The sequence below is a fragment of the Catharus ustulatus genome, chromosome 18 (assembly GCF_009819885.2).
Source record: "Catharus ustulatus isolate bCatUst1 chromosome 18, bCatUst1.pri.v2, whole genome shotgun sequence".
Taxonomy (NCBI): Eukaryota; Metazoa; Chordata; class Aves; order Passeriformes; family Turdidae; genus Catharus; species Catharus ustulatus.
This window is the reverse complement of record NC_046238.1, coordinates 5,767,145-5,792,577: the sequence shown is the minus strand read 5'-3', so window position 1 is coordinate 5,792,577 and position 25,433 is coordinate 5,767,145. Positions and strand designations below refer to the sequence as shown.

At 42.4% G+C, this 25,433-nt stretch overlaps 1 protein-coding gene across 1 annotated transcript in view; it reads left to right on the top strand.

Annotated features, from left to right (window-relative positions):
- The window catches only part of GALNT9 (polypeptide N-acetylgalactosaminyltransferase 9), a 130,004-nt gene that overhangs the window by 53,938 nt on the left and 50,633 nt on the right, over positions 1-25,433 (top strand). The window contains exons 5-6 of the mRNA XM_033075631.2: positions 3,930-4,127; positions 11,887-12,004. Of these exons, the coding sequence (XP_032931522.1) occupies positions 3,930-4,127; positions 11,887-12,004 (316 nt within the window). The remainder of the gene's footprint in view (positions 1-3,929; positions 4,128-11,886; positions 12,005-25,433) is intronic.

Below are 25,433 nucleotides of genomic sequence, written 5' to 3'. Positions count from 1 at the left end.
TGCAGCCTGCCCAGAGATTGAATGTTTCCTCTTCCTGATACATGCAGGGATGTGATTTCCACACATGTGGATACCAAGAGAGCTAGGAAATCACCCCCATGGGTGAGATGGGATGCTTAGAAGATGAAATTCCAGCAGTTTCTTTCACACCAATTGACTCCATAACCTTGGCATGGCACTTGACTTCATCTGTCAGAAATCAACTCTCATTGAAGCGGTAATATCTTAAATATTTACATTTTTTGAGTGTAGGGGACTTAAACAGGATTTCCATCCCATGGACTGCTTACAGATGCCTTGGATTTCATGTAAGTTCAGAATCTGTGATTTCACATTAATAGGTTGATAGAGATTAATGGAATTTCATCATGTATTTTGACCCCAACTGCAGTATTACACTCCAGAGATTCCCCCCTGTGCCATTCACATGCAAAAACACCATGCCAGGTGGTAATAAATGTGAGGCAAACAAATGGGAAAACAGAAATTACTCAGGTGTGGAATGACAGGAGTAGTTTGGTGATAGTTTGTGTGAGAGCAGCACCAGAGCTGGGAATGGATTGTTCTTCCTGTAAAGAAGAAAATGAGGACCCAGGTTAGCAGTACTCAAGTATTGGATTAACACAATCACAAGTATGATTAAGTGCTGAAAACCAGTGTGACTGTTGAATTTTTTCTTCAAATTATTTCTCTAACCATTATTTGGGATACACTTCAGCAGTCCAATTTTAAGATGTCTTGCAAAGTAGCAGGCTAAATTCCCTTTATATTCAAAATAGGCTCCTCTGGAGCATTATTAATCTCGCCCAGTTTCAGTGTCTACATTATTATGAGAAGCATCTGACTATAAAAGTGCAGCCTCTGCCTCTCTCTGCTGAGAATGAAAGTTTGAAGTAATTACTGAGCATGTGGGGGGTCCATTACAGGTACCTGACATTAAGGGAGAATAATTCCTTATCTTGTTTCAGCTTTTCCATTACACAATCTCAATCTACCTTACAAAGTAAAATACTTGAAAAATGAGCACCTCAGGAGGAACTGTGGAAGGGACATGGAACCTTCAGGATAGTTTTGAGTATGATGTTAAACAGTTTTGCTTTGTATCAACATAAACATGCCATTAATTGAGGACTTGAGGATTTGGTGACCGAAGGATTCCCACCAAGAGAGATAAAGGTAATTTGGAAAAGTCCCAGTCTTTCCTTGTTTGTCAAAGACCTTTTTCCAGAGCCAGACAGTAGTGAAGGACAGAGTTTGATTCTTACAAAGAAAACCCATTTACAGATTTCTGTTTCAGAAGGCATGCAAGCAGCTATCCTGCTTTGCAGCACAGTCTGGAAATCAGACCCAAACATAATAAATTTGTTCATGCCATGGGAGTCAGGCAAACAATTAGTGGCACCTGTACGTGTTGTCTGGCATTTTGAAATCCTTTGTTTCAGAGGTTAGAGGAGTAGGAGAGCTTTATGCCCAAGGCTTACTGTGTCCATGCATGGAGTCACCAGATTAGTGGTGGCATGTCCATGTTCTGTATTTTCTTCTGCTGCTGAGCAGAGACAACATGATGGAGAGAACAAAGCAGATTCAGCTTTCCTGCATTTGTCCCTGCTTTGCTGGATCTGCAAGAGTTTTTCTGCTGCCCATCCACTGTTTTTTAAAACACTTAATCTCATAAATATAATCTCATACCAATAATGGAAGGGGTTTATCCAGATCTGGTAGGGTCATACTGGCTCTATGGGGGTGCACAAGTGTGACCTAAACTCATATGAATTGAGATTCTAAACCTTGTACAGTATCTTCTGCTGACAAGAAAATTCATGGTAACAAAGTGAATATAACAAACAAAATATGTGTTAAAGAACTTGAAACCACAAAGGAGCAATTGCCTTCTGACCAACAGCAAAAGAAAAGTGAGAAAAGATTAGTGTTCAAATCCTCCTACCTCTGTGAGTCTCAGCAAACCACCATTCCCTTCAAGATCCATGTGAGAGCTCTGCAAAACCTTCAAAGCACACTTCAAGGGGAAACACACTTACAAAGGAGTGAACCAGTGGCTCTTTCTAATACTGCTTTGAGGAATGATTTCCACCCTTATGTAAGTCTGCTGCCTCTTTGGATCAGTTTCTCTGTAAATTCACAGCAAGCTCAGACTACCTTGGTCAGAAATGAGTGTTTGCACTGAAGCTTTTTACTTTCCTTTTGGGATGTAGCTTCTGTGGAAAGCACATTGATGTTTTAAAGCCTTTTGAAATGCTGGAACATTTCCTGCAGTTCACTGCTTTTGCACCATCTGGCACCTGAAATCTTCTCATCACCAAAGAGGTTTTAGAAGGCATAATGCAGCCACATTTGTCATTCAAACTAGATGTGATGGGGTCAGTCTTGGGAAACAGGATTAAAACCTTTGAGTAACCTTCAGATTCTTGCAGCCCCTGGTGTGTGTTTAGCTCTTCAGGCCATGCCAGCAGTATTTAATTGCTACCAGGAATCCTGGTGGTGCAGCCTGTAGGAGACCATTTAGCTGCTATTGGTGATGGTGCCTCTCAACAATTGTCCACTGTGAAATGAATTGTTGCATTTTTGGCTATAGGAGAGCAGCAAAAAGGATGATGCAACATAGTTCCTCGTGCAATGGAGAGGTAAAAAGCGCTTTATTTAAAGAAACACACAGTTTTTATACAGCAGTTCATGGAGCAAGCCCAGAGACACCCCAGCTGGTGTGTGGAAGGAGGCAACACCCCTTGAAAACATGATTCTGTGAAAAATGTCATGTCTGTCATGTATCCAGTAGGTGTTTAATCATTGTTTTAATTCTTTCTCTCCTGTTTTCTTTGAGCAGCCTGAGAAAATACATGGCTGCTTTTTCCCTGGCCTCCAGCAGTATCTACAATGAATTAACAGTCTTAATCCACAACCACCAGAGGTTTATGTCCAAAAAGGAGACAGAGGAGTCCCCTTTGCTTTATTCAAATAAAGGGAGAGGCCATGGGCCATTCCCCTGGGGTCTCTCAGATTTTTGGAGGATGCAGCCTCCTTTTTATCCCAATTTCCCTCTCTCTTTCCCCATTGCTGAGGTACTTGAGAGGCACAGACTTTCTGGAACACCTGATACCTGAGATTTCCCTCTAATGTATTACCCTCCCTTTTAATTTTTAATTCTTATAGAATTCATAGTTTTCCCCCCATTTTTTCTTTCATCTTCCAATACCCAGTTTCATTTATCAGCAAACCTACAGTTTGTAAAGGCAAATGTCCTTTCCCATTCATCAATCAGTGGAATCAATCCCATTGTTTCTTCCATCTGTGAAAAACACGTTTTACTGTTTTGGTAAAACTTAAAAGGTGTAATAAAAAGACAATAGGAAACAAACATAAAGCAAAGGGTTAAAATGGCCGAAAATATGTTTTACAATACATTAATCTGTTGTATATTTATAGGTTTTTTATGCATAGTTAAACTTTTTTGGGGAACTGTTTTGTATGGCTACTTTTTTGGGTCTGCTTTTTTAGAGTGTGTGTGTTTCTTGGTTTTGGGGTTTAATTATTTTTTTATTATTTTTTAATTTGGGTGGTGGTATTGGTCTTTTGTGGTTGGTGAGTGTTGATAATTGTTGTGTTAGTTGTAGGGTTTTCATTACATGTTCATGGGTTGTTATTTCAACTAAGTGGGTAGTTTAAGCATATTATTTCTAAAAAACTTATGTTTAACTTTGGCTATTAGAAGAAAAAAAAAAAGGTTATATTCATACAGAAAAACTATTTTAACATTATACATATAGCATTTATTCTAATATCTGCAAAAAGCCAACCATATGTTATGCACTTATAACACATCTCTCAGCGCTACTCTTATCTACCAGCAGACCCACAGCTTGTTTGTAAAGACAAATCCAACATTCCTCTCCGTGCTGTTCTCATTCTCTCAGGGTGGAGCCTGCCCTGACCCGCATCAAGGAGGATCGCAAGCGGATCATCCTGCCCGCCATCGACAACATCAAGTACAACACCTTCGAGGTGCAGCAGTACGCCAACGCCGCCCACGGCTACAACTGGGGGCTCTGGTGCATGTACATCATCCCCCCGCAGGACTGGCTCGACAAAGGGGACGAGTCAGCTCCCATCAGGTAAATAAATAAATCTGTGCGGGCACGTGGCGCCCAGCGATGTTTCCATCGCAGCTGTCTGCCAAGGGGGATTTAGGTGAACGGGCTTTGTGCAGGAATAATGAAATGAGACTGGGGAAAGCTGATGGCTCTACAAGACTCTGCTCTACAAAAGCTGTGCTGCCTTTCAGAGCTGCCCCTCAATGTACAGTAATTTCACGATTATAAGCTGCACCTGACTATAAGCTGCACTTCCAGGTGTTGGCAACATTTCGTTCTTTGTCCATATATAAGCCGCACTGGATTATAAGCCGCGCTTTGTTCACAGCGAGGATCCGCGTGCAGTTTTCACAAAGTTGCCAATTAGTAACAGAATCGCAGGATCGCAGGGTTTGCTGGCTCGGCTCGGGGCCAGGCAGGCTTGGCTCAGGGCTGCTGTGGGCTTGCACTTCTGGGTTGGCAAATTTCTGATCTTCGTTCATATATTGGGTCTGGAGTACAAGCCGCACTTCCGGGTTCAGACCAAAATTTTAGTCAAAATGGTGTGGCTTATAATCATGAAATTACTGTACACAAGTGCTCTGGCTCTGAACGTGTGCTTCAAGCACGTTTTCTGACTCTTACTAGGATAGCAGGATCTGTTTCATCTAACCTGTTATTTTCCAGTGGACTCTGGCCCACTGTGTGTATGAGAAACAAAGGGTTTGTGTGTGTGATTACAAAGATTCTGGTTTCACTCCTATTCTGTGGGCAGCAGTGTTGGCCATCAGTCCAAACCAGATCTTCCCAGGAGCACCACTATGAGCTGTGCTTGAGAGCTGCTCTTTTATTTCTTTTCTTTATGTTTTTTTTTGGGAGGGTTGTTTTTTTCTGTTTGGTCTTTGGGGTTTTTTGGGGGGGGTGGGGTTTTTCCTGTTTGTTTGTTTGTTGGTTTGTTGGTTTGTTTGTTTTTGAGAACTTTGCACATGTTCAGGGTTTTCCTACTGGTTTAATTTTAAAATGAAGCCACACCAGACTGTGTAGTCAGTGTGTTAATTTACTTTTCCCTACAAGAGTACATTTTACATTACAGAAATTGACTTTTCTCAGGAAATGCTGTTACAGGAATTGTGAAGGTGTTTCTGAGAATTGTTACAGTGGGAAAACTGGAACTGATGTGAAAAGAGCTTTCTCTCCCTTCCATTTGAAAATTCACATCTCCCAGGCTTTCATCTGCAGTGCAGATGCTTGTCTAACAGCTCCTCTGGGACATATTGTGCTGAGTTAAGGGTACTGTTGTTACCAACTCTAGAAATAAATGCTGAAAAATTTGGAGCCTAAGTATGCACTTTAGGATGCTCTTATTTTTAAGACATCTTAAGAAGGACACAAATTACCACCTTAAAGTCATCTTCATTTTCATGTATATCAGCTTCATCTTAAAGTAAGCTAAAACTCTACTGTATGGTCCCAGTGTGGGCTCTGGCAGAGGAGCTGATGTACTTTCCTTCCAGTGCAAAGCTTGAGGGATCCTGAAAAGTTCATCCAGGCACTTCCAACAACACACCCACCTGAAAAAAATGCCAGTGATCTGGAAGTGAAAAGACACTGACACAGTGATCACAATTCTGAGTGATCAGAGGGATGGGACCTCCTCACTTTCCTCATGCAGAGTAATATTTTAATTTGTATTTCAGCAAGTGTTGCAAATTGTACTCAGGTTCATTCTCGTGCCCTGTGACTGCAAAGCAGAGCTGTACAGTAATATTAACCTTATTTACTACAGGACAGCACAGTCCTTCATCACCGACCTTTTGCTTGGCTTGAAACCTCAATAAGCAGGGAATTCATTACTTAGGAAATCAGTTTTCTTGGATAACATGCCCTGCTTGTCCCACATTGTTTTAAAAGTGCAGATGTTTTATACCTGTTTCACTCATCCCTGAGAAAGTTTATTGATAAAGGAAAATTAATAATCCAAAGCTTTCACTGCTGATAGGTTTTGCACAGTTCATGGCTCACAATTTATATATGAAATCATTGTAGTAATTTTCCCATGGATTGCTCCAGTATTTTAGAATCTCCTGTTCTGGAGACAACGATCACATAAGGTAAGGCTGAGCTAAGAGGTTAAACCTCAGCAATAAAGGGCCTGATTTACCACGGGCTTCCCTCAGATTTACGTTCAGGCTCTTGCTGGTGTCGTGCTGGCACTGAGTGGGACTGGCACAGAAGTGAACAAATCCAAACTCGAGCCCTGAGCAGTGTCAAAATCTGATGCACATGAGTAGCTGGCTCCCAAGAGCAGTGATTTTATTCTGAAGATGCAATGAAATGAAGAAACCCTCCAATTCAACAGTGCATAAACTGCCCAGACACAGATGAGACAAGCAGCAGAGGGAGGAGAACACCCAGCCCTTGCTGGCAAATCCCAGAAGCACTGGCACACTGTGACTGCCTAAGCATCTCTTCTGCAAATTAACAATTCCATGCCCTAAAATGCAGAGACATACACATGGAACCATGAAGACTTCAGTGTCTCCCTGTGCAGGAGTTCTTTGAAGGCAAGGATTTAGGAGAGCACACATCCACTTTATGGCCACACTGCCCTGTGTGCTGAGGGGCCTCTGAAGCTGCAGCACCTGGATGGATTTGCTAAAGCATTTGGCTGTTGTGTTGTTCCTGCCTGTGGAAATGTAATGTGATTTTGTGGGTTTTAAGTGATATGTCAGTGTAATTATGGTAATGGAAAGAGTGACTGTGTGACTGTTATTGATGAAAATAATCAGGAAGCCTGTCCTTAGGATTGAGATTTGAAAGCACTCCTGGTGGGAACTTAGAATATTTAAAGTGTGGAATATTTAAAGCATGTACTCAAAATGAAGGCAAAGTCAGGCTAGTGAGCAAACTTTAAAAAAAATGTCAGATGTGACTCTTGGTTTGGTACAGGTTTTGGTTTTGTAACTAGCTTTCCAAATAACATATTGCAACCATGATTCCTGTTTCAGTCCACTTTGCAAGCCATAGGAACGGGTGCATCTTGATGGTGTTTGATCCATGTGTCTGTCCAGTGCATTCATAACATTGCAAAGCTGCTCATCAGCATGAAAACTGCAAGTTCATTTAGTCCTTGTCCCTCTTAAGGCCTTGTTTCACACTGTTTTCAGCAAGGAATGGGTTTGGTTTGTGCCTCTCTGTGTGTTCTGTGAAAGAAAAGGGTGGTAACAAATAACCCTGTGACTGGTTTTGTAGTTGGTGTAGCTGAATACTTTCTGCCAGATCTCCAAAGGGATTTGAGATTTTCAGCATTAAAGAACATGTGTGCCCTGGTATCAGTGAGGATCAGAGCCCTGGCATTTCTCATGTTTGCACTGTATGAATAAATATCATCAGTGTGCAGAATTGGGTGAGGCATTTGGAAAGCAGGGCCCAGTTCCTGTTTTCCTCTGGGACTACACAACACATGTGCTTCTTTCCTAAGAATTTTTCTGTTTGAAGTCTGATTCTCTAATTTCTTGAACACTAACATGGTGTGATTCTACTCAGCCTTGCTGGGAAAGGGCAGGAGCTGTCCCTCATGCCAGTGGGTCATTCATGGGCAGTCATGTCAAGTGTGCACCATAAAATGTCACATCAGCTGTTGTGAGCTAAGTGACAAAGGGAACGTGGCCTTGAAGTGCTAACAAAGGTAAAGAAATAGCAAGAACAAAGTGTCAGATTTTGTAAAGATTTCTGATGCACTTTAAAGCCAGTTCTTTTTTTCCCCCCGCGTTAATACTCTGAACTTCAGAACAATTGATGCTCCCCGAGCTGGCTTCTGCAGGAAATCCATTTTACATGTTTGACATTTGAGATGCAAGATGTCTGTAATGTGAAGATTTAAATGAGGATTGTTATTCTGACACGCTCTGTCCATCACGTCATTTCCCATTTGCGTTCCTGCGAGCACGCTGCCCCAAAACGTCCTTATCATCTGGCAACAAACTGTGTCACAAAGGATCCTGTTTCAGAGGGCTTCTAATGAATTTGACTGTGCCTTGAAACAAGCTGGGGTTTTTAATGCATGCTGTATTTTTTTTCTTCTGGGTTTTGGAACAGCAAGGAAGGTTTCTGGTATTCTGAGCTCTGGCTCTGACTTGTCCTCCCTCACCTGCTGTGATTATGATGGACTGCTCTGCATTTGATTTCTTGATCAGCAGCCACTAACATTAGAGTCATTAGTCAGCCTCACCCAGCCAAGCACTGCACAGCTTTCCATTTTATCTTCCTCCAGCAGCAGTGGTGCATTTCATTGTTGCATATGTTCTCACTTACTGCTCTAATATGCCATAGCTTGGTACCAGTAGGGATGTGTATGTACATGCACTGCATCAGCCACTCCAGAAAGAGCCAGGGCCTTGCTTGTGGACAGAAATTAGAGTTTGATGTGCCCCCAGTGACATGTTTTGTGCTGCTTCCTCTGTCTGGGGGTGTGTGTGCCCATCTCACGTGCAAGTCAGGCCCCGTGCTGGTCTGCAATAACAATTCTGATAAAGCCAATCTGGGCTCTCACTGCTCTGGGAAGAAATCCACCTGTGTACCTGAGCTTAGGAGGTAAAGTCTTTCATGACCAACCATGCTGCCATGTAATAATAAAACTGGTGAGTGTTTACTGACAGCTTATAGCCAGCTTTTCAGTTTCTGGTTCACAGGAGCCTCTAACAGGGCAGTTTTGGTTTTATTTGTCCAGGTTCTGATGGGTGTCCTGCCTGTTCCAAGAAATTTACTTCCACAGGGCATCAGAGAATTATTCGACATCCATATTTGCTCTGCCTTTCTAGATGAGCATTAGCTTGTCATCTTGTCATTTTTTTCCCCTCTGTATCTCCTGAGCAGCAAATCTGTCCTTGAGTTCTGTTCTCAGAGCCTGGTGTGACTCTTTCTTGCAGAAGACATGAGTTGTAAGAAAAATAGAAATACTTCTGCAGGTACCATGCAGGTTTCCCCACTTAGATGTCAGACCAGGGCTGAGGAGCTGCTTAAGAACCTGAATCAAAGGAACATCCTGCTGGGAGAGGTGGAACACTCAGAGAAATGATGTGTGATGTGTCATTTGAAATTCCTTTTCTGTATATATCCATATATATACATATGTATATATATATTAGCCCTGTATATATATACATTTATGCATATATATTTATTTATGGTTCTATTTGTGTTTGAATTTATGTATTTATTGTGAGTGTTTTTCAGTTTTCCTGGAAATTGGACTTGGCTGCTCAGGAAACTGTTTCAAATGTGACCTGATTGCATTGTGCACATATGTATATATAAATAAATATATATAAATATGTGCTGACCTTAAGGCAGGAGAGAAAGATGCATAAGGCAGAGGAAGACTGACTGTATGATGTGCAGCTTAGTCCCCATCCCTTTCTCCTTCACTGGTTCTTGATGAAGCCCCCAGGCATCTCCCTTCAGTAAGGGGAAGGAGGGGGATGCACCTGGCTGGAGAAATGGGGGTCAGCCCCTGCTGGAATTTTACCAACAGAGCTGTGCTCCTGGGGATCTCACTGACACAAAACCTGCTGGAATTTTACCAACAGAGCTGTGCTCCTGGGGATCTCACTGACACCAAACCTGCTGGAATTTTACCAGCAGAGCTGTGCTCCTGGGGATCTCACTGACACCAAACCTGCTGGAATTTTACCAGCAGAGCTGTGCTCCTGGGGATCTCACTGACACAAAATAGTCCTGACTCAGACCTGCAGCAAAGCTTTTCTTCCCTGGCCAATGTGCCCTCTGCTCCTGTGCCCCATCCCATGCTGGCACTGCCCTCCCCACACAGGCAGCCACAGGCAGGGAAGGAGGGAGAGCTCACCACAGGAACCTCTCTGTGCCTCCTCCCTTTCCCAGGGCATTACCCAGAGCAGCATTTCTCTCATGTCTCCCTTGCTACAGCAGTGCTCTCAGGTAATTCCCCCAAAGTGACTCTGCTGAATCTTTCTCCAGTGCAGAATCAATACAATTCCAGGCTGCATTTGAAGCTTTTAGCTGCAAAACCCATTTTGCTGTGTTGCCTACATTATCCTTTGAGTGCTGCTGTTGATTATAATTAATGCTTATGACATCCTCCATTGTATCAAAGAATATTCCACAGATCAATTAAGTTTCACAACACCTTTGAGGTGTTGGTAAAAAATTGTACACTTCTAATTGCTGTTTTCTCCTTCTAGAAGTGTCTGTGTTTTACTAGAGAGTGCATGATTAAGGGAAAAGGTTGTTTTACATAAAGCAGGTTAATGTGTTGTGCTCTGAAGCTGTGAAGTGCTGGGGGCACTCACCCTCTCAGGTGCTGCCCCTTGGGCAGTGAGCAGTGGGTAAGAGGTGCTAACTCAGCTGCTTTTGCTCGTGTGGCCATTTCTGCCTTTCAAGAGAAGTCTGCTGCACTGCACTAGAAGTAGTGGATGTACTGGAGTGTTTCAGGAACTGGAAAAACCCAGTTCTAATGCCAAGTGAGGGCCTTGAGCTTTTTTCAAGAACATTTTTGAGAAGTGTTTGCAATATGTCAGTGTGACACTGTCGTCCAGTATAAAATTATAAAAGCTGGATGTGGTTCCTTCTGTCATTATTCTGCTGTTGTTGCTCACTCCTGAAAACTCTTTTGTTTCCCCTGAAAAAGCTGTGAAGGCTTGGGAAGTCTATATTTGAATATATATAATGAGAAGGGAGAGAGGGAGTTGCAAAGACAGTCCTCAGTGGCATTCGTCTGAGTGATGATTATGTAGCTGCATCTAAAATGCTAAATCTAAAATTTCCCACCCCCGTTCAATTAACAACTCAGTGCTTTAATGGACAGAGCCTACAGCTGCAGAAACCCATCCCCCAGAGAGATGCCAGCACCTGGGAGCAGTCTGCAAAGCCTGGCAGAACCATTCCTCATTAGAAAGGGAGGAGAGCTCCTCAGGGGAGCATCCTGCTGCTGTAAGGAGCTGCCTCCAGAGGGTTTTTATTGGGGAGGCAGGGCTGGAAAGGAGGAGTCTGAGCCCAAACTAGCATCTCAGTTTTGCAAAGCAGTGATGCCTTGATCCAGTGAAGCCTGTGTTAACTTTAAACACATGAAAAGGAAAATGAAGAAAATTGTGTGTGTTTCTTCCTCCCATCTCCTTCCCTCTTTTATAATGGATAAAATTTACAAAATATTTCCTCCAAGGCTTATTTCATTGCAAAGGTACTGAATTGCCTCACCTTGGTTGTGTCCCTTTTTTATTTTAGTTCCTAGGCCACATTTATTCCTTATTACCCTAAGATATGCTTTTCAGTGGTACAAGATGTGAAAAATGTATATACATATATACAAGATGTATATAGGATATGTCTCATCCTATGTACAGGAGAGCTTTTTTTAGGCAAATCTGTTTCCAGGCTTGGCTCTGGGAAATAGAATCAGGAAGATGTATTTTATCAGATAACTTGAATGTATAAATGCAAAGATCCTGGTGAATAAATATATGCATCAACAGAGGGTGGAAGTGCCCAGCCAGGAGTATCCAGGACCCTGTGTGGTTTTTGTAGAGCTTTGAGACCACTTCTAACTAGAGAATGATTCAACAGAAAGTCTTCAGAAATTACAGCACCAAATAGAGAAGTACTGGTATTTTATGCAGGCATGAAATGCCATGTGATTGATGCTAATAGGTAAATTTTAGAACACAAACTTGAAGACTAAGCACTGTTTAATCTGTGTGTATGTGTTATGAGGTGGGGTCTGTAACAGCTAATCAATGGCTGAATTTTTTGCTGTAATCTCTCCTTGCAGGACACCAGCCATGATTGGATGCTCTTTTGTGGTGGACAGAGAGTATTTTGGTGAGATTGGCCTGCTTGACCCTGGCATGGAGGTCTATGGAGGAGAAAACATCGAGCTAGGCATGAGGGTGAGTAACAACAGAGAGACCCTGTGCAGTGTCCATGTGCAGAGCCTGGGAGCTTGTGGCCCAGCAGAGCTGCTGTCTGACTGATGGGGCATTATGCTGCAGTAATTGATGCTGTAACACTATCTGGAGGTGGCAGTGCCAGTAAATGAATGTTCCTGGCCTTACAGGCCTTGAGAGAGCTGATAACAGTCAGGAATTTGCTTTTTTGGTTCCTCCTGGCAGTGTCTGAACCCAATGAGAAAGGATTTCCCTTCCCCCAGTGCCTTCCCTCCTGCAAACAGCCTCTCTAATTCTCCATGTGCTCACTGCCTCAGCTGAGGTTGTACATTTGTGCTCTAACAGATGCAAAACCTACAGAAAACAAAGCCCAGGCTGGTAGAAGTCACTTGTAATGTTCATCATACACACACACCATACATTATGAATGCTGGCATTTTTTACAACTCTAAGGATCCTCCTTTTAGAATCAGAACTACAAGGTGCAGGTATTCAATCCTATTGGACAGGTCATTGTGGACAGATGATTTTGGAACAGCATCAGTCCCTGTGGCCTGCACCTAAAGGAGATTTGATACCTGAGATCCCTGCCCTTGTTTTCAAGGTGGTGCTTGCCAGCAAGTCCTCCTGAAGCCCAAGGAACTTGTCTTTGCTTAGCATTTGAAAATTAGGCCACTTAATGTTGCATGAACAGAGTTTCCTCATTATAAAGCTGACTGTTTAATTATTTTCTCTTTACTCTTTATCCCCTGCTTCCCAGTAACATGTCCCTGGTGCATGTAATGTGCTCATTAAAGCATATATTCTGCTGGTGGTGAAACATTGAACATCAAATTAGTCCATTCTTTATCTGGCTCTTTTTTTTTTTTTTTTTTCCAAAATGGCTACAAACTCCTTCACACCATTGGACTGAGGAGGAAGGTCACTGCAGCAAGAGTTTATTTTCACATATGGATGTGTATTTGTTATTCCAGCATTGCAAGAGGGATGGGGTTTGTAATGGGACTGTGTGAATACACTGCTTATACTTTAAGGTTCAGAATTCACAGAGGGGACAGAAAAACTGCTACCACAAATCATCCAATTTTCCTTAAGAGGGTCAGGCTATTACCAGGATTGTGTGAGCTTTCCTTTATCATTGTGCAGGGCTTTGAGCTGTTTGAAACTTTTTCCACATGGCTGCTCCCAGAATAGATTGAACACTCTGGCAAAACTCTGGCGTGGTTGATGAATAAGCCTCCTAAGAAATCTGAAAGCTGTCACTCTTCTTAAGACCAGGAGAACTTGCTGAGTATGATTAGAGCTCCTGGTAAACAAAGGCAAAGGTTTTAATAGGATTATGAAATAGCACTTGCTTGAAGAGACAAGGATTTGAGGTGAGTGAGGATGGGTTTTCAGGGATAGGGGACCTGTTAAAACCTGCAGAAACCTTGGCTCTAGAAACCAGCTCTCTTTCTTTGGGTTTTATTGTGGTTTGGGTTTGGTTTTTTTGCCCTATAAGAAAAGCTTACCCTACTGTTTAGAAAAGGTTTTATGAAAGTACAAGAGTATGAGTTTGTTGTGAAATAAGCTGTGTGTCCATACTCTGAGTTTCCAGCCTGGATCCATCATGGTAAGTAATATCCAGTGTCTGCCTCCTAATTGGCAAATCCTATGTGTGATCCCCTCCTGTGTGTCTTTCAGAGCTGTCAGAAACTAACAGTGTGAAATGCATGGGAACCTTCTCCCTTCTCTCCAGGCTATTTATAAAACCACTGTGAATTTACCAAGTTGGGGTTTTTTAAACTCCAAGTAAATTGCAAAAAAATCTCTTCTTTCCTAAGGCCTGGTGCAGTGACCATGCAGGGATGTTTGGTGCATCTCCCCAGCTGCACAGAGGGATGCTGCTGACCATGTGTGACTGCTTGTGTGTAGCAATTAAAGATAGAAAAAGGAAGGAATAAATGAAAAACTATTATATAATAATAAATAATAAGATGTAAGGAAAGTGGTGGCCCATGCTTGGCTGAAAACAGTCCCTATTTGAAATAGCTGTAACAATGATCCTTTTTAACTTTTTTGCAAACTATCATGTTACTGCTAAGAGAAAAGGGATTAGGCTTAGAGTGCCTGAAATAGATTACATCTAGTGAACATTTGTTTAAATTGTTTTAATAAAGTGAAATAGGGAAACTCAGTGAAACTAATGAGCTGATTTGGGAGGATCCTGTTTGATAGCCCAGCTAATTCCCATGAAATCTATAATTTATCAAAAAATCATGATCTTGGGTACTCCATTGTTGGCTTTGCCTTCTTCTAAGTTCCACAGAGGGAAATATTTAAATAATTAAGTGATTTTCTGTTCTGAATAAGCAGTACAGCAACAGACTAAGGGTGCCTACTATGCCTCCTGAAAATATTTAGGGCTCTGCAGCTCTTTTTTAAACCACTATTATTTTTTGAGTAAACTTGACAGTGGTTAGAGCTGCAGCATTCTCCTGATGGGGTGACTACACTGGAGCCAATGTCTGTTTGCCAAGAGAGGGAGATTCTGGTTTGAGAAAAAGCACCAGCTGTTCTGGGGAATAAAAGGAAGGACAGGTTGCAGGCTTGTGATAGTGAGGAAATAGATGACACTTACATAATGTCACCTTGTGCTGCATTTTTTAAAGGTGACAGTTTCACCATCAGGTGGATAAATTGGGGGAATTCTGTTAGGACAAATGGTGCTGTTCTCTCCCTGTTCTCCAACCAGCTACTGAAGGTGATGGGAGTTATTATTAGCACCTAAACACAGGAAATTACAGCATCCAGTCTTGGCTGACTCCTCTGTGGATGAGCTGCCCTTCATGAGCACTGAAGAAAATACTCTAAATTCAGGGTAGATCATCTTTGCTGCTCCTGAACATCAAATGGTCTCTCTGACCTGTAGTACAGAGAGAGGTCCCAACAGGAAGAGAAATTCAAGCATTGCTTGAATGTGAGGGAATACAGGGATCCCTTGAAGTGAGGGTCCCAAATCATGACCCTTTTAGAAACTGTATGCTTTGCAAGCTTCATGTGAGCTCCATTCCTAGTGGGAGCTACAGACACTCTTAATAATTTAGAAAGGGATCATATAAACATTAAAAGCCTAGTTTATGATTTAACCTAATACAAGCAGTTTATGATGCATCTTTTTATAGTGAGGCATTAATCATTGCACTAAGGATCCCTCGCTTCCTCTGGAGCTCCAGTGATAAGGTGAATGAATTGCTGCTCTTTTTACTTTGTGCCCATCAGCTCAAATGGTGGGTGGGAAGAGATCAAGCATTTATTTTAAAGGATGCTCCAGCAGAAATTCAATTCTGCTTCCACCATTAAAAATCCAAACAAATTAAAATTTAAAAAAATGTTGCCATGTTAATAACTGCAAGTAAAACTCCTTTCCTTTTATGGCCAGCATCAGGCTGCTGTATTCTCAGCAGCACTGTGTGTCCCAGGTAACTTTGGCCAGTTTTGTGGCCACTGTCAGTGGAAGGTCTCTGGGAGCACAGAAAAGATCTGCCCCCAGCCAGGCTCCAGCTCAGACCCCATGTGCTCTCTGGTGTTGTGATTTAGTTGGTGATGGAGGCCAAGCTAAAACTATGGCTGTGCAAACAGAAATGCAGTCCCACCTCTGGCTTACACAAGTACAGTAAAAAAAAATCATGATGCAGATGCACCAAAATCACTTTATGAGGAAATGAAGCTCGTTACCTAATGGACTTCCATACACAAGCAAATCATTTTACTTTCCAAACTTATGTTATATGCCCTGCCTTTACTTTCTTTAAAAACAGATGAACTACATTTTTTTCTGAGCAGAAATGCTAATGGTAGATTGTTGAGTAGTGAATTTTTGACCTCATTTTATTACCCTTAGCTAAAGAGATTTAGATTCCTTTGAGCAGTCAGTGTTTTAAATGCAGATTCCAGACTGGTATGCTGTAATAAAAATGTCACAAGGTTTATGTATAGCAAACTTTAATTCTGAATTCTGGACAATGCTTTTTGCTCTGTGTGATTCATGAGGCCAGGTCCCTAATCTTAGAGCCAAATAGAAACTCAGTTCTGGTGAGTTACTCAAAATTCCAGCACTTTTTCACGCGTGCTGTGGTAAAATACAAGTGAAAATTGTACAAAAATAGATATTAATCAAAATGTCTTATTATGGTGAATCTGAAAATACTGCATTTTTATTTTGACCTTTCCAAAGCTTTAATTTTTAATATTAAATTAATTCAGTTTTGAATTAAAAGTCTTAAAGCCTTTTAGTTCAAAGATATTTAATCACTGAAATGATGTTAACAAAACCCCACAGTTGCTGACATCTGAAAAAGTCGTGTGCTCTGTCCTTAGACATGCCTATTCACACTGGAGTGCGATAAATCAGCATTTTCAGTGTGAAATTAAATGCTATTAAAATGTTTCTGAGCAGTTCCACATTGCCTAAGCAAAATCCCAGTAAGTGATGCAATCTGCTGTTATTGGAAGCTGCCCCACTGCTTAGGCTGCAAAGATCTGTGATAAATCTCCCAGGTCTCACCCTCCAGATAAAGTGTACAAGGAAAGGTGTCCCCTTTCCCCATCTCCACTTTAATTTAACAGTTTTAGAGGTATTTCCCAAGGTGAAAGAGTGCTAAGCTGGTAGAGCCAAGCATTAAGAAATCATGGAAGGATGAAGCTGTGGTGCCTGGGTTTCATTAATTCACAGCTCCCTCCCCTCTCCAGAGCAGGGACTGCAGCAGTTGGTTCTGTGCTGATGTGCATAAGTGATGAGCCAAGCCCTCAGCACTTCCAGGGGTTCAGCATCTTCTAATTCCACTGGAGCTGCACAGATCCAGGATGAGATTAGGCTTGACAAATACAGCAGGAATGTGTCTGGAAAAGGGGACAGGCTTTGTGCAAGGGAAAGAGGAGTTAAATCCCAGCCTGCTGCATCCTGGAGGTCCCAAAGCACCCAGAGTCACCACTGGTGCTTGCCCATGGCCAGAGGGTGCAGTGGCCAGTTCCATGGGCTGCAGAGGGAAATTACTGTGTTAGCAGGAACAGGGAGCTGTCAGCAGTCCCAGGGACTCTGATCCCAGCTCTGAGCTCAGATCCAGCCCCAAAACAGATCCAGTGCTGCCAGCAAACTGGGAGATGGGGAAAGCAGGTGAGGACAGGCTGATTCCAGTGACAGCCAGCCCTGGGACAGGGTTCAGATGTCTGACCTCAGTCACACTTCAAACCAGAGGGTTTGCTCTGTTAAGGGTCTTCCCCCCATGGAAGAACAGGATGTGCAAACAGTGTAGAGCAAAGCCAGACAGCTAAAACATGGCCCTGGGTCTGTTCTGATGAAGTTAAGAGTGCTTGGAATTTTTCTCTGACCAGATTATTAATATAGTCTTAATTGTACTTTTAATGGGATGTATGATCCTGGTTTTGGGAACACAACCCAAATCCCTACCTGTCTGCAATTGCTTTGAACCATACTGTCCTCTTTTCTTTTCTTTCTTATTTTCTTCATTATTTCTCTTTTTATTAAATTGAGGATAACTTTAACCTAGCATGAAAAACAATGGTTTCATCAGAACACAGCACAGTGGTGCTGTAGCATGAAATTGCCAGTGCACTACAGGACTGAGCTTGTGAGTACCCTTAAAAACACTCTCTAAAGTGGGAGCATTGGAACCAGCTCAGGAAAGAGCATCTGGCCATTTGGCTCCCATATCACATCATGCTCCATCGAGTGTAACATTCTGTGTTACAAACCCTTTCATGTACCAGGGCACTATCAAAGCACAGGGCTGGAAATTTCAGAGAGATCAACAGCAAAAGAACTGAGGAAAGAAAATGCTTCTTTAGTCTTTGCCACTTTCTTCTCAGCCACTTTCCTGCAGGTTTGATCTAAATCTGACACATGTTCCTCTTCAGAGGCAAGTGTCAACTGAATGAGAGAGAGATGGGGGAAATGAAGAGGAGAGTGTTAATTGTGTTGAGATTGAAATAGTTTTCACTTGCCTAATGATGAGTCTGAACCAAACACTGGAGATGAGCTACAGCTGTTCAGAAACTTTCTGATACAACATATTTTGTGTTGCAAAATAACAGCTTATCCAGAACTCCAAATGGTCTGTAGGACTCTAAATTTTGATGCTGATTACTGAAAGCCTGGCTTGGGCTGCTTTGTACCCAGAGCTTGGTCCCAGCACACCTGGCAAAAGATTTCTTTGAGTTTTTCTGGAACCATTTTGAATCTCTCTCAGAACTCTTAAAAAAAGAAAAAAATGAGGAAAAAAAAAAAAAAAAAGAGAAGAAAAACCAGTTCTGTGGAAAGCATTATTTTTTCACCAAAAAAAACCCCCAATACGTGAAAGTCATCAAGGATGCCAGCTGCTCTCCAGTTGGTTATTGGTGTATTAGGGATGAGAGGTTTAATGAGGAATCTCTAGGAAATATAAAGGGCTCTTAAGATGAAAGGAGTCATTGGAGCAAAGATTTGGCTTGGAGCAGTGTGCTGTGTGGTCACCCCCAGCCCAGAGCAGCAGCCTGGGTGGGCTCTGGAGGAGCAGCCAGGGGATGTGTGGGTCACAGTCCACACTGCCTCCCTTGGCAGTGACAGGGCTGATTGTGTTGGACTCCTCTGGTACCTCCAGGTAAATAACTCCATTTGGCAAAGTGCTTTTCAGCCTTGGGGCTGAGCTGGCAAGCTCCTCCAGGCTGGAGTGCAGGTGTGGAGGTGAGGTTGTGGATGTTTCAATGTACAGCTGAGTGTTCATTGCAGGAGTGTTCAGGTTACCATTATTTATGATGTTAAACATATAACTCATCACCACTGACAAGTGGAAGTTGTTTTGTCATGGGAGCATGAGGGTAACAGAGCTGATTTTGAGAGTTGTAGGTTTGGAGGGTTCAGATTTGTGGAGCCTAGGTTTGCTTGGATTTGTTTTAATTCTGTCTGGAAGACTGCAAGGTAATATTACATTTTTTTGCTGTACCTTTTTTGGTCTGCTAAAGAAATCTCTAACTGACTAATAATTATCCTTGCACTGGTGTCACCTGAATGAGGCAGAGCATGTTGAGCTGACCTGTGTGACAGGTACCTCTGAGCTGAGGAGCAGGAGCAGGGAAGGAATAATGCATGTAGCTGTGTTGTTGGATTAAGGTCCTTTTCTTGGTGCCAAATTTATCATTATCTGCATTGTAACACATGGGAAAAAAGCAGCTTAACACAGTGTTTGAAAGAGCATTTTCTGTAGAAGGCAGCAGCAGATTAGCCAGCAGTGAGGTGCAGTTTGTGCTTCTCCCCCAAAGAGCTCCCAGAGTTGTCAGACCTGGCACCTCCTCTGAGAGAACAGGGAACCAGATCCTTATCTGGCAAAGCACAGACAGAAAAAAACACTTCATTAAAATACTTACAGCCACAAAATTTCAAGATGCTCTTAAATATTGTTTTCTACACAGCAAAAAAATTGAGACAGGTTGGCTGAAATGTTTTATTAGCATGTTTATTGTAACACAGCTCTGTGTGTAGTTTCTCTGCTTGCATGCTGCAGCCAGTCTAGATTCACATAGATAAATTCCCTCTGCATCCTCACATGTCATTGTTTCTCTTCCATGAACATCAGATTAGATTTCGTGGCAGTGTTAGACATATATTTAATGTGCACAAAAGCATTGGTCAAAATGCCAATTGCTTTCCATTGGTAGCTTGCTTTCAACATAATGGAAAGGTGTTAGCTATTTAAAAGAGAGGGGAAACAAACACAAAATGACATAACTGTCATTTCTATTTGTATTCTAGGCTTAGAAAAAGCAGATCTCACTGAAAAATCATATTTAATATGACATACAGAATTTATAGCATGAGAAATGCAGCCAAGGAGAACCCAGAGAAGCAACAAAATAGATTTGCAAAATCTGTTGTGGGTGCAACTGCATATCACATAGTCAAGTGTTTTGACTGTGATAAAATAATCCATTCACGTGTTTTAGTAAAACTGTAGCTGCATATTTCTACCTAAAATGCCACTTAGATTTCCTCTGTGTCTCTGAGAGAATGTCATTTGCACAAATATCTTCCTATCAGAAGAAAAGCAAATGATTCAATAACCTCAGAGCAGAGGTCTGTAATTCTGTCTGTAATTCCTGGCGTGCTCTGAGGAAGCAGGTAAATGAGTTTGGATTCATTAAACCAAGGGGAAACGGAGGCAGAAGGCTCCAAAAATGTCCTCATGGGATGTCTGAGAGTCACCTGATGGCAGAGACAGACTGAAACTATTTAAAACAAATTTCATTGTATTTCTCTACTAATTGGTCTGAATTCCAAACCTGAGATGGTTACTGGAGGTTACAGCACCTGCATGCATTATAAGAACTGCACTTGGAATCCCTGTGTTCCTTTAGGGCCTGATTGAGTGAAGGAAGGACAAGGGTGATGGACTTCAGCAATCTTGAGATCTGGTTTTCCTATTCCTGGTGTTTTCCTAGACTGGTGTTGCCAGGTTGTGCTGGCAGGGTGGCAGGTCACAGCACTGTCCCTGATGCCCAGGGAGGGGAGGGGGTGTCGTTTTGTGCCTCTGCCTCCCCTCCACTTGCCAAGAGCAGCCCTTGGGGCCAGGCTGGCACCAGTCAGCTGAGGACAGCGTGGAATATCCTGCCTGTACACACACACATCACATTCCTTCTTCACTCCTTCCCTCTCACTCATCCCTCATCAAGAAATCCACTGGCTCCCAAACACTTGTACTGCAGGAATGTGCAGTCTCCAGCTGTGATGCCTGGGAATGGCTACCTAGAACAGAGGCTAGACAGAATTAAGGCAATAAAGTGGGTATTTATTTAAGGTCTTCAAAATAGATACACCCTGGGTACCCAGGATGGACGATGCCCACAAGTTTTTCAGACAGATTAAGTTTGGTCTGCTTGCATATCAGGGTTAAGTCTCCAATTACAGCTTCAGGTAATGAAGTCTTATTCCCCCAGTTTACTCCATCCCCAATTCACTTTTGTTTGTACTTTTCGAGGCCTGAGGCTCTAAGGTGTCCTTGGATCACAGGCCCAGAGGGATTATTTTGTCTAACTAAAACACGAAGACAATTAACTCCACTTTATATGCGTTTAGAGTTGGGCACTGACGCAGTACAGGATTGGAAAAATATAAAAGCTAAAATCTTAAGGCATCAGCTGCCCTGGTGGGTCTGTGAGCACTGGGCTGTGCATGTGTCCCCCAGCCCTCTGTCTGTGGCTCATCCTTTGCTGCTCCTGGCCCCGGTTTGCTGCCCTGCCATCCTGCCTTTAGCCCAGAGGCGCCGATCTGCCAGACCCCGAGAGCCTCAGAGCTGCTGACAGTTCAGCTCCACTTAGCTGCAGTTCAAGGTCAAATAGGACTTTAAAATATGAATAAATGTCAGGGTTTGCTGGCACATCGATCTCAGTCTTTTTGATTACTGCCAGATCGCATGAATAAATTAGCCTTGACAGGTGCGATAAATTGTGTAGGCGACTGATCTCAAACAGTAAATGTTAGAGAAGGACGTGGAAGGCCTGGAGGGGAAAATACCCTCTGCAGATGCTTGCATTAAGTGAGGTGAGCTTTGATACAGTGCTCAGGGGTGATCTTCAGGCAGGAGGAGGCCTTTTGTTCATTTGAGATTCTGTGCCAGGCCAGGGCACGTCTCCGCTGTCGTATTGATTTCCTTTGTCAGAGGGAGTTGGGGCTGCTGTGCCTTGTGAAGTGAGAGAGCTCTGGTGCCTGTCCCACCACTGCCCTCCCCTCTGCCAGGGCTGCTCAAATGGCCTGGGCTCAGACCTGCTGGCTCCCAGGAGGGGACAAACAGCAAGCAGGTCTCTAACTACAATAAAACAGGAGTAGAAGGCATTGGAAGTTGCTCTTGGTATGTTGTCATACTGTGCTGGATATTGTCAAGCCACAAATGTCTTCTGCATGTCAGATCTTGGCTTTGCAGGGTCCTTTTATTTAGAAACTAATGCTGATATTTAGAGAAACTCACATGACACAGAGTACATGCTTTCTTTCTCTGTGATTTCCTGTAAATCATAACTGGGATGCTTCATTTCTCTCTTATGCATAAATATTAGCAATGCCAATCACTAGTTAATTTTATTTTTAATAAGAGGTTTTTCTCTTCTCTGGTTGCTAAATGAGCATATGAAAAGAATTTGAGGATAGGGTGGGAGATTTTGATCCTATTTCATGTATCTCCACCTAAGAGCTTTCCATTTTCCTAAATCTACAATCAAATATTGCAATCCTCTCCAATATCAGACACATCACAAAGCCAGACTTTTTGTCACAGACATTTAGACTTGTTCTTTTACTGACATCCTTTAATTAAGCATGCCCTCTTTCTGCAGCATCATGCACACATTCTGTCTCCCCATCTTGATAACTCATCTGTGTGTTTGTGTACATAAGTCTGTGTATACATATTTATATGTAAGTAGAGATCATGGACTAGTGCTCATTTTGGGCCATTCTTCCTCACAAGAGCTTCTGTGAAATATTTGGATTTATGCTGAGACACTGAGCTTCATAGTACAGTTAATCTGAAATGCACAATTTCAAATGCAGGAGCATTTTTCTCTCCAAAAGCAGAACTATATGGATGTGCTAGATTTTGTAGCAAGAGAATTAAAGAGAGAAACTTTGGGTTTGCCTCAATCGATTTTACAAAATGAAAGCAGAACAGAGTCTAAATTCAGTGGAGGTTAAATTTTCATTGTGAATGTTCTACACAGCTGCATTGTCTTAACCATAAATATACAGCCACCAGTTTTGTACATAAATTGTCCCTTTAATACACATAATCAATAGCATATGTATAATCTAAAAGAGACTATTACAAATGTGTTGTTTATGTGCCAAAACGTTTGAGTGCTCTGATGAACTGATACATCTTCAATACATTAGTGTTAGAATGGAAGGAGTTGCTAAAAAGGTTTTTTGCTTGTATAGAAATGCCTTTTTAAGATAAAAATAAGGTGGGGTAGACAGAGACCAAGACAGAAAAGGCTGGGAAAGAGAAAGAACCTTTGCTATGACAAGACCTTCACCAGATGGATGTTACCCTGCACACAGGGCTAAGGAGGGTGATAGGAACAGTGATGAGAAAATGGGGTGTATGACAGAAAGGAGGGTCAGCCGTGGTGCTGAGCTGGAAGAAACAAATTGCCTAGCAAGAGGGATTTTGAGAATCATAGAGGAGCTCAGGGAAGATTAGCCAATGTAGGCAGGTGTCTCCAAGCCTCAAAATGTGTGCTTTTCTGATTACTGGTATTAGAGGAAAAAAAATGTTTACAAAGCGATAGGGAGGAGAATGAAGATTATATTTTGAGGGCTAGGGAAGTATTGTGCCAGACTTAGGAATCACAGGGAAAAAAGCTGTTGAAGTAAATAGATAAGAGAGAAGCGTTAGTATTGCTGGAACTGGGGCTTCTTGAACACGTGCCAAATGAAATGTGGAGGGATTTGCTCATAAGAGTCGAACAATCTTCAGTCAAAAAGGCTGCAGAGATTATTAAGGATGTTTATTGCATCCCTACAAAAGTGTTCTCTGTTTCCTCTTGTTATTTTTCTCATCTGGGGGCAGGGCCGCAGAGTGGGACATGGCTCTGATTCTGTGTCAAACCAAGTTTTGCCAGGAACCCCCTGGGAGAAGAGGTGGAGTCTTGCTAAAGTCAGTTTGGAAACTCCCTGTGGTAGAACCAGCTGCTTGAAGTGAGCCTGGCCCATCCCTGCAGGGCTGGAGTTCTGGATAATAAATCATGGGACCAAGTCCTCAGTGCTCTGCAGTGAGCACCCTCAATGTTAAGCCACAGCTGGTATAAACTGAATTACTCCATTAACTTTCCAACTTTACCTTGCTTCCTCCTTCCCATCTCCTCCCTAGGCCATTTTTTAACTTGAGGGTCAATGTCTTTTGCTTCTGCAGTTGTGCTGAAGTGATTTTGGAAAGCTGCACTCAGACCCAGGCTGCTGTCATTCTGTGCTCAGTAGCATTGTAGGTTCTTTCATTCCTACAGGTTGTCTCCTGCTGGAAGCACAGCAAAAATAATTGCTGAGGGAAATGCGGTTCATTTTTCTCTTTCCTCATTAATCCCTATTCAGTATCTCTTCAGGAAGATGCAGTGATGTGCCAGTGTGCTAAAACTTACCTTCTCTCCCTTTCCATTCCCTCTGCCTGTTTTAATTAGGCATAGCCCTGTTGTCCATCTTACTGGAGCAACATTTCCTGTCATGTCAAATGTCAAAGGCAGTTTCTACATGAAAATATAGCAAATTCTTGCACTTATTAAGATGGCTTTTTTAGATCTTTACACAAAATTTTGTCATCCTGCATACCTCATGGGGCACTGATGCATTTTTATAGAGTCTAGATGTGAAGGGCTGACTGTCAGCCACATCCCTATTTATCTCCAGGTGCTTTCACAGCAGTCTCTGGGGTAAACACAGATCTGCTGTCAGTTCTGCCTGGTGTTTCAGCATCCAGAACCAAAGCAGGGCTAAGGAAGGTGTAGCTGTAACCATGCTGGTTGTGTGACAGGCACCAGCTTGGCAGCCACGGAAATGAGATGCAGAGGGAGGTACATGTCTGACTTTGCTCAGTTTTCAGCCCTGGCAGGCAGCACTCATTAAATCCTTTCTGAGGCAGACTTGGTTTGGATATCTTTTGTATTTTGCACATGGAGCTGACAACAAAGGAAGTGTTTTGTGGGGATGGTGGAGATGAGCCACTAAAGTGTGTGAGAAATGGCCAGGACCAAATCATCCTGAGCTGTCCAAGGGCGCTGTTGAAAATTGATACCATTTTCCCACCTTGGTTCAGCTTTTCTCCCAGTCTTAAATCCTTTCTTTCTGGCAAGTCTTTAGACTTTTTCTCCACCTTCTGTCTCCTGCTCTTGCCAACGTATCTCATTCTGTTTCATCACTCTCCTTTCCCTCCCTCCACCTTTCCTGGCTCAGCTCCACCAGCCTTAATGTTCCACATTCTCCTCTAGCTGTGCCAGTGACTTATAAGCTCAGTGCTGCTGTGGACACCAGACCTCTTAAGTACCTTAGCAACTCCCAGGAAAGCTCATAAATGTCTTTCACAATGGATGTTCAAAGTAAGAGAAGCATTAGAGGTTTGAGGAGTTTCTTGCCTAATAGGAGAAGCCTGGACTAGATGTGAAGGGGAAAATCTATTACTTGGGGTAGAAAAATATAGTTGCCTTTCTAATAGCAAGAACAACTAAGCAGGTGTGTGTGACATGAAGTGAGAATGTAAAGGAAATGTTTTAGTTTGAGCAGAAATTAATACAGAGGAAAAGTAGCAGAGACTTGTGATTTGTACGGAAATTAGACTTTGTTGATCACAGAGCTTTCTTTTGACATCCCCTCTGACTGTAGGATGACAGTGGAGTAAAGACTTCTAGAGGTGTTATATAT